The following is a 9,992-nucleotide window of genomic DNA, read 5'->3' as shown; positions in this document are numbered from 1 at the left end:
CACAAACGTTAGTTTAAAGACAACCCTATGGTTCCTGCCGGTTGCTGTAGCATTGACGTGCAAGTCGAAATTAAATATTACAACATAATCATCTCATACATCCAATATATCACATCACGTCATTGGCCATATCATATCACAAGCATATTGCTACTTCTCAAACAACAGCGCCAGAAATTGACACGTTGACGGAGATTGGGCTTGCGTTGGTTTTTCCCTTGAAGAGGAAAGGGTGATGCAACACAGGAGCAGTACGTATTTCCCTCAGTTTGAGAACCAAGGTATCGATCCAGAAGGAGGGTCTCGTCAAGTCCAGAGTACCTACGCAAACACAAACAAGCTTGCACCCAACGCTTCAAAGGGGTTGTCAATCCCTTCAAGATTGTTTGCAAAGTGAGATCTGAAGGCGGAAAGTGCAACGAAGTAAAAAGTGTAAGGCTGAAAATATGGTGTGGAGTAGACCCTGGGGCCATAGTGTTCACTAGAGGCTTCTCTCAAAATAGCAAGTATTACGGTGGGTGAACAAATTACTGTCGAGCAATTGATAGAACCGCGCAAAGTCATGACGATATCTAAGGCAATGATCATACATATAGGCATCACGTTCGAGACAAGTAGACTGATACTTTGTGCATCTACTACTATTACTCCACACATCGACCGCTATCCAGCATGCATCTAGTGTATTGAGTTCATGACGAACAGAGTAACGCTTTAAGCAAGATGACATGATGTAGAGGGATAATCTCAAACCAATGATGAAAACCCCATCTTTTTACCCGTGATGGCAACAACACAATGCATGCCTCGCTACCCCTTCTGTCACTAGTGAGGTCACCGCACGGTATGAACCCAAAACCAAGCACTTCTCCCATTGCAAGAATCATAGATCTAGTTGGCCAGACAACCCACAACTCGAAGAGAATTACAAGGATATGAAATCTCTACTATTAAAGCAGGATCGAACGTCGTGATGGTTCAACCAGGTGGAAGGTTCGACCTCCCATCCCACCCATCGGTCGCATGCAGTAAAAAAAATCGCTAGATCCCGCCGCAGAACGAGTCCACCTTTCCCACCCCTTGTCGCTAGAAAAAAACTGCCACTTTCCCACCCCACCTCTCCCCACCCCTCGTTCCCGATCTCGTCTCTCTCCTTCCAAAAATCATCCCAAATGGCCGCCGCCGCCTCCTTCCTCGCTGCTCCCTCCCCGCTCGCCCGCCGGCCGCGCCCGCACCATTCCCTCCGCCACCTCGCGCGCGCCGCGGCCGCCAGGCCGTCGACCGGCCCCCTCGCGCCCCTCGCCGAGCCGAGCCTGCAGCCGCCGCCTCCTTCCTCGCTGCGCTCTCCCCGCTCGCCCGCCCACTGCGCCCGCGCCATTCCCACGGCCACCTCGCGCGCGCCGCGGCCGCCAGGCCGCCGACTGGCCTCCTCGCGCCCCCGCCTCGCCGAGCCCGCGGAGGCCGCTCGGAGACCTGGCGCTGCGCGACCTGGCGGTGGGCCGCGAGGCGGGTGCTGGCGGCCGCCGCGGGGCCCCTGGTCGTCGCACTCGCCTCCGCCGCGCTGATCCTCGGGGACATCGGGCGCGCATCCGCGTTCGTCGTCGCCACGCCGTGGAAGCTGCAGGCCGACGAGCTCGCCACCGTGCGCCTCTTCAAGGACAACACCCCCTCCGTCGTCTACATCACCAACCTCGTCGTCCACATGGCTGATTGCCTCGGCTGGTAAGCTCTTTACCTTTCTCTTCCTTTCCATCTTAATGTGCGGTTCTCCATCCACTCCATGGCTTGCAGTGTGGCGCTGGACGATGGGGTGCTCCATAAGGTTGAGGCCGCCGCATACTGGACCGCTGTCACGCCAAACGTCGAGGAGTATGGCAGCGTCGTGGCCAGGGCCATCACATCCGGCGACGAGAATGTGGCCAAGGGGATTCTGTGGCGCGGGGTGATGACCGTGGACATGCTTCCCTGGGGAACGAGGTGCTCGAGAAGAGGATCCAAATCGGTGATACTAAGGCCGAGGTCAGCCCTGAGATGCTCGAGCGAATCTAATGGTAGTGCTTTCTTTCTCAGTTTTCACATCAAATGTGTTCCTAATTTGCAGTCATGCAAACATATTCAGTGGGATTTGTGATGCATAAATCAGTAAATGCTTCAGGTTTTGGGCACATCATAGTTCATAGTTAGATCAGATTATTAGATTAAATTGTGATGCCATGTGACATCATGGTATCGCATTTGCGTTTGATGGTATTTGTGTTAGAAATGTTTATGGTTAGTATGGATAATCTTCCCAAATTGTTCATGTTATCTTGTTGGCGCTTGCAGTTGTTTTGCTTGTTCTGTTGTTTGGTATCCCTCGTGCTATGTTAATCTTGTCTGCTTGGTCCTGCTATCTATGGTGATTGGTGAATTATAGCAATGGCTTGATGCCGTGATTCCATATTGTGTCATATGGGAAGAATCTATGATTGTAGGCAGCTGCATTTTGATGAATTCTGCAACTAGGCTAACTCACTTTCTTTTTAGTAGTGTCATTGTCTTTGCTCCATCTGTATAGATGTTAGCTAATTTATTATGATTTGCTACTACAGTAGAACTAATGATTCACCCTTTCTTAATTTCATCTACAGATGTTGTTGTCCTAGATATTACATTCTTGCTGAGTAAATCAATTACATTTGATGAACAAGCAGCATATTCCTTTTTCTATGATTGTGTTCTCTATTTGTTTGGCTTCCATCGACCAATTACTGATCGGGGGGCATGCCATGAAAGTGTTGAAGAAAGCGATGTGTAAAATATTAGAAAGAAAAGTGAAGCGGTCCATGGAAATTAGTAAACTTCTCGCTGTTTTAGTTATATTGGCAAGAACTTAGGCATTATTCCTTGTTGCCTTGAATACTAAAAAGAACACGATGGTTCTCCTAGCTTGAACCGTAAGTATGTAAATGCTCGGAGAGTTCTCCTATTTTATTAGGAAATTGAGCGACTCTTCTGCTTGCAAATAGAGTCATTGACTGTAGAATAAACTTTATTCCTATTACAGTGCACAATATATGATTGATCTTCTTATACTGTGCACTGTTTTACACAACTATGTTGTCAATGCCTTTTCATGTTTCTCTGTGTCTGCTCTTCTGGCCCCATCGGGATCGCCACTCACACACTGACTATTGTATTGGTAGGTTCAGTGGGTCACTTGCATTGACAATCGATTGTGTGTACATGTGTGTTACCATATGATCCAGCATTTTGTATTTCTCATGGAAGGATATGCTTGTGGTCCGGAAGGGTTTGGTTCACGGGGTTTGACCGTCAAATCAAAGGTTCATGTAGTCCTCAAGAGTTACTGGGAAGAAGATGGGTAAGCTCTATTGCTCTTCTATGTTGGTTTAGCAGAAGAAAAAAACTTAGAAAGAGGATCAGGAAGAGTATCTGGATATATATTTTGGTGCTCTCGGCCTCATTCATGATTTATCCTGTAGCCAAATCTCTTTCATGTTCATATCCTATGTTAGTGAATCGCCTGCTAGCTGTTGATTTACTCTTTGTTGTAAATTGGTTAGAAAAAATACTATATTATCATGGTTATAGTGCATCTTTTTGGCTTAGAAAGAAAAGAATAATTTCTTGAGCATTATTAACTGATTCCCAAGTTGCATGCAGGTACTGATTTACACAACAATCGGTTCGATCCAAATTTCTGAGCTCATACCAAAATATTTCTTTTACAACTTGCGTCGTGTATATTGGGACTCGATTGTGATCTATATCAGGTGAGTAAATCATGCTCGGTACTATAATTATGTTGTAAATTAATGAAAGATGACGATGTTTTAATTATCGAGATTATACACCTATATAGCTACTGATTGTGTATTCTTATGTTCGCTAAAACTGTTTCTGTTGTTTAGTTCGTCTAACCAAATTTGTAGGGACATAAAAACATAGATTGATATGCGATATTGTACTGATTACAAACACAGCATCAGCATGGCAGATTGTTATGCTAATTTATCTCCTCCCCCCATTTCTTTTGATTTAATCCCTAGAATCCATTGTTGTTTCTACATATTATCTAAGCCCATCGCCTATATTTTTTATTTTAATGTTCATTGATATGCGATACTGTACTGATTAGAAAAACAACATCAGCATGTCAGGCCATCATATGAGAAATATAAGATAACAAAACAGTCTATTACTTCTCTTCGATTGCACATGGACAGTTTGATTTTGAGGTGCATGTGTAGTTTCAGTTATGACATAATTTTGGTTGACTGTAGAATTAGTCCTGATGAACTATCGGGTTCTTAGTTCAGTTAAAAAGATCACGCAATGTTGCCGATCTCTCGAAGCATTTGCTCAGTTCACTGAGTGGACTTATTCTTGGTTATTTTTGTGGTTAGGAGGATGTTTGTTGTGGTTCCTATATACATCTGTTGGATGTGGTTGCCTCCCGGTGTTCTTTGGCATCCCATTCGGACTTGAGAGTGATGATGGACGATGGGGTCATGCTCGGAAGAGTCAAACTCGAAATTTATGTGTGTGGAAGCGATTCGCTAAGCATGAGGTGGTTTTTGGGTTCAAGAGTCAAGACTATGTAACTTCATACAAGTTCAGACACAATGCTGGTTCATATGCCTAGCACCTGCTAACAAAATCTCAGTTATCTGCAAGGTATATCTAATCATTTTGTTTTCCACGATAAAGAAAAGCTATGACCATGGGCTTCTAATATTTCTCTATACATTTGACATTTTGACAGTTCCTCAAAAAAAGTAAATCCATCATTGCTAACATTTAGGAGAAATTATATTTTTCAGTTCCATAACTATTGTCAGAGTTTTGCACGATTTGTACAAGAAATCGGATAGACTTGTTGTGTTTGTTATGCCCTTCTATACATGGTATTATTATTGTGGTGGATAGGCGAGTCATTGCAGTTGGAGCGTGGTAGATGGGTTGGAGCAAAGCGTCTTAGATGGGTTGGAGCAGAGCGTCTTAGGATTGGAGAACAGACCAGGTCATGCAGACAGCTCTAACGGCACATTAGAGTTAACTTTATATTTCTGGCTAACTTGGAGGCTTGGCTACTTCCCCATCAGTTCACTACTTCTAATTGTTCGAGTGCAGCTGTACTCGAGACAAACACAATCCAGTAAGGCAGTTTTTTCAAATAGATCTCAGATGTTGAATGAAGATTATAAGATGTAGGTTAAATTGAAGGAAATAGGAGAGACCTGCACGTGTACTTATCAGGTTGAGTTGGGTTTTGAGAAAATCTCTGAAAGTGAAAACCGTGATATTGATATGCCTGTGATTGATAGTTCATGCGGTGTTGTACAATGCAAGAAGGCGTTGACCGTCTTATATATGTATTGCTGCTCTCTGCCAGAAACCAAATAAATAACACTTCTATGTTGCTGCTCACTGATCGATGCTAAATATATGGCTTGTTCTTGAGGATTGTTTTCACTTTTTGATTCATATGGAATTTGAGGATACGGATGACACTGGTTTGTTTCTTTCACTAAAATACTGTCCACCATTAGCTTACCGGCAATACTCTAGATACATGTGAACATGCGAATAAATGCTCTTTATGGTTCCATGTTCTTATGTAATAACACTTGATGTGTTTCATCTTCCAACAGTTCAGACACGAGCCTTATGCAACTTCATACAAGCTGCTGACAAGAGCTAGAGGGTTAGGTTTGATATTATTATTTGTTGTATGACTATTTATTCTCATTATGACACACCTTATTTATCTTTTATTGAGTTGCTACATAGTGTCTCTATATTACTTGAAACATAATTATACCGCATACATTTAGTGGATACTATTGTTTGAGTAAAAACAAAATTCAAACTTCTAATTACATACTAGATTTAGATTGTTTCCTTAAAAACCAAGAGTTCTTTTTTTGATGCCTGATTGGCTTTCATTTAGTAAGGGGTGTAGTACAAGGTGTTTCTCAAAAATACAGGCTAGTACAGCTGCATACGTACTGTATGCAGGAAAGAGGAAACACACAGTGGACAAGAACCGAAGCATCTCTAATATGGCTCCCCTGGTCTTTTATATCTGCTGGTTAAAATTTAAAACCCAAGATATCTTTTGAGGTTCGGAGTAGTTGTTTACTAGAGCAGACTCCAAGAACATTCTGATCACGGGGGGCACCAGGTTCGTTGGTCTCTTCCTGTCCAGGAAACTTGTCCAGGAGGGACACCAGGTCAGTATGTGCATACATTTCTGATAGTACAAAGAATGGCTCCTTAGGGTAAATATGACCTGCAATGTTTTGATAGTACCGGCACATCGATTTTATGAGTCCACTAAAAAGATGAATTTATTTCAGGTCACATTGTTCACCAGAGGAAAGGCACCCATAACCCAGCAGTTGCCAGGTGAGTCATATGCAGAGTATGCAGAGTTCTCTTCCAAGGCATGTCGTTTCCTACCATCATGTCCTTGCTTCACTTGTTCACCTTTATTTGCATATCACTCATGATATTTAGGATGGTTTTTGCGTATAGGTGCTGCATTTGAAAGGTGATAGGAAAGACTTTGATTTCGTCAAGACAAGCCTTTCTGCTAAGGGCTTTAATGTCGTCTATGATATTAATGGTAAGCCAGACAGCTACAATAGGAGTACTCTCTTTCTTTACAAATGCAGCAACACCGTATTTTATTGATTAAGCAAGGAAGTTAAATTACATGGAGTAGTTACAAGCATTTAAGGATCAGTAGTCTAGAAGAAGATTCAACGCTGCTCCCGGTCTATCTTTCGGAACTCGGAGCTTTGCAACATAGGGGTCTGCGATGGTGTAATTGGATCCACAATCTGTTATCCTCGGCGAGCACTGAAAACTTGGTTAACGGTTCCTTCCCGGGGTATCCCCTCCGGCCTATCCTTTTCATGCTCATCATGGATTTTCTTTGCTCACCGGTTCAATCTTGCTTGGTCTGAACTCTGAAGGCATCCTTGTTCCCTTTGGTTCGTGGATGGTTAAGCATAGAACTTTGGTCTATGCCGATGATGCCGTGATTTTTATCCACCCTGATATTGAAGATGTCGGTGTGGTCAACAGTCTCCTAGATCCCTTTGGCCGGGCAACTGGTCCTTCAACCATCATCGCCAAGAGCAGTATTTTGCTTATTACATGCGACCACGTTGACCTGAATGCTATCAGGCTCTAATATACTAAGTAGATATTTCTGGTACACCACACAAATGTTTGTTCATAACTACTAACCAGATGTAAATAAGCGTGTCAATTAGTATCACAACACCTAAAGATTGCTTCTGAAATGCAAAATGGCACTTCCCCAGCTGAAACTATCATCTCTGATATCTCCCAAATGTTGTAACTCTTTTGTGTCATGGTGTTTCAGGACGCGAGGCCACTGAAGTATCCCCCATACTAGAAGCGTTGCCAAACCTGGAACAATAAGCTGGTTACTTTTTCGTATGCAAAACAAGATATTTGCAAATTCAGTGCCCTGAACTATCTAGCATTCTGGTACTATTTTCAGGTTTATCTATTGCTCATCGGCAGGAGTCTACCTTAAGTCAGACCTGCTCCCACACTTTGAGGTATATTTCCATACCACTCACATGGATGTCAACATGAAGTCGTCACCATTACTGACTCGTGGCAAGCATATGCCCATCCAACCGGTAGACCGACGTTGTGGACCCAAAAAGCCGGCATAAGGGAAAGCTGGAGACACAGAGCCAGCTGGAGACGAGCGGCGTGAACTGGACGTCCATCAGACCGGTCTACATCTACGACCCTCTCAACTACAACCCCGTGGAGGAGTGGTTCTTCCACCGGCTCAAGGCTGGTCGTCCGATCCCCATCCCTAACGCTGGGAACCAGATCACCCAGCTCGGCCATGTCAAGGTCTGTGCATTGACATGCATGCGGTGAATTGCTGCTATCGGGTTGTATGTCGTAGAAGCCATCTTCAGTACTGTCTTGTGCTTGGTTTTGCAACAGGATTTGGCGACGGCCTTCATCAAGGTCCTCGGCAACCCCAAGGCGAGCAAGCAGGTGTACAACATCTCCGGCAGCAAGTATGTCACCTTCGACGGGATAGCACGGGCATGCGCAAAGGTCATATATATGAACAAGCTGTTCCTCGTGTGCAAACAACTCCATGTCCTTGGGTAATTCACTTAGATTCTAACTATACATCATTTTTCGCTTGGTGTTTGATATGCAATGCAGGCTGGAGGGTTCCCTGAGCCGGAGATCATCCACTACAACCCCAAGGACTTCGATTTCGGCAAGAAGAAGGCCTTCCCCTTCAGAGACCAGGTATTCCTTGATTTCTTCTACGTCTTGCTCTGGAAAAGTACAACCATTACAGTGTCGCTGACCGACACTGCATGATGCAACGATGGCATCATTTCTTCGCGTCGGTGGAGAAGGCCAGCAAGGACCTCGGGGTTACGCCAGAGTACGACCTCCTCGACGGCTTGACGGACTCGTACAACCTTGACTTCGACCGCGGGACCTTCAGGAAGGAGGCTGACTTCACCACAGACGACATGATCCTCGGCAAGAAGCTCGTGAGCGTCTGAGGCATGCATGGACGGGCTCATGGCAGTGCAAAGCGTGTGGCAACAGCGTGTGCGGCATGCATATGTAGCACAGGGAAGACGATCTCAGTTTTGGGATGTAGGTTGAGGTTCACTCATCCGATGAAATGTACTGCTGACACCTAATTCTCTCCTCGTGTCATTTGCTTTACTTCGGTTCAGTTTATACGTGGTTTTCTTTTTGTAATAATATATCGGTTTTCTAAGATCGGAACTAAATTTGACCACTCAAGATTTTGAAAATCAAATCCGATGGATAGAAACATTCCGTTTAAGAGCATCTCTAGCAAACCCGGTATAAGTGATCAAACCCTTTTAATTTTTGCGTTTTACAGTTTTGATTGAAATAAGTGTTTAGAATAAACCGTAAAAGTGGTCCAATCCGTCAAAAATTTAACGGCCATCGAAAATGCACACCAGAAACCTTTATATTTTGAGGTTGGAAGGCCGAACTGAGAGGGCTCCCTATACCGGTCAAACCTCGTCGGATTATACACGCCGTCGTGGAGTTTGTTGTAATTCGTCCTAAATTCGTTCTAGATATGTTCTCTAGCCATTTTGTTTGTGTCTATGTGAACGCATATATTCCTCTTGTATCCATCTTTGATGGATGCCTATATCATGATGCTTTTAGTTTTCACTAGCTATCCTCAGTTTTTGGAGCATGATGTAACTTAATTTATTTCTTCACAGGATGGAGGTAGCCTATTGAATTTACCTGCATCTTCATATGGTATCAATTATACATGAGATTCGTTAGTTTTCATGCGCAGGAGGCGGAGACAGTCTTCGAGCGGCGGGGTGGAGGCCGCGGTCGGCGCGGACGGCGTGGTGGCGGCCGGGGAGGAAGTCCTGCCGGAGATGGAGGGGGAGAGGTGAGCAGGTGACGCGAGGGGGACGGGGGCTTAGGGTTTGGAGCAGGGAGGGAGCCGTGAACCATGGGAGCAGGAGGCGTGCGTGAGCGGGCGAGGAGGGCGGCTCCGGTGACGGCCGCGTCGGAGAGGAGGGGCGGCGACGACGGCAGCACAGGTGAGCTTCACAGTGGATAGCGGTGGGAGTGTGAGGGGATGAGTGGATAGCACGGGAGTGTGAGGGGATGGGGAAGGGGATGAGGTGGTGACCGGTGAGTGAAGATAGAGTGAGGTCGGGCAGAGACTTGGCCAGGGTGATTTTTTTGCCTAAAAAAAGGGGACAAGTCTGTATTATACTTTAGCTGAATTTTTACCTACGTCTGTACGTGACACTGAATCATAAAAATTCAGCTGGCTAATTCATATTCTGAAAATAGAAAGGGGCATATCATAAGTGAAGTAGTTTGGATTGTAAAATTATTTTTTGTTGCGACGCTGAAGTATATATTAGAGCATATTAAGCAAG

At 44.7% G+C, this 9,992-nt stretch overlaps 1 protein-coding gene across 1 annotated transcript; it reads left to right on the top strand.

Annotated features, from left to right (window-relative positions):
• Positions 1 to 6,543: 6,543 nt before the first annotated feature.
• Positions 6,544 to 8,821, top strand: LOC123425623 (chloroplast stem-loop binding protein of 41 kDa b, chloroplastic-like; the record flags this gene model as incomplete). Its single annotated transcript, XM_045109314.1, has 7 exons — positions 6,544 to 6,634; positions 7,403 to 7,457; positions 7,544 to 7,604; positions 7,693 to 7,914; positions 8,011 to 8,127; positions 8,242 to 8,331; positions 8,421 to 8,821. Coding segments are annotated over 7 exons (813 nt in total), but the record flags the coding sequence as incomplete, so codon positions are not given.
• Positions 8,822 to 9,992: the final 1,171 nt, after the last annotated feature.

Source organism: Hordeum vulgare, chromosome 2H (genome assembly GCF_904849725.1).
Source record: "Hordeum vulgare subsp. vulgare chromosome 2H, MorexV3_pseudomolecules_assembly, whole genome shotgun sequence".
Classification (NCBI taxonomy): domain Eukaryota; kingdom Viridiplantae; phylum Streptophyta; class Magnoliopsida; order Poales; family Poaceae; genus Hordeum; species Hordeum vulgare.
The sequence above is the reverse complement of the archived record's forward strand: the minus strand, read 5'-3'. Positions and strand labels throughout refer to the sequence as shown.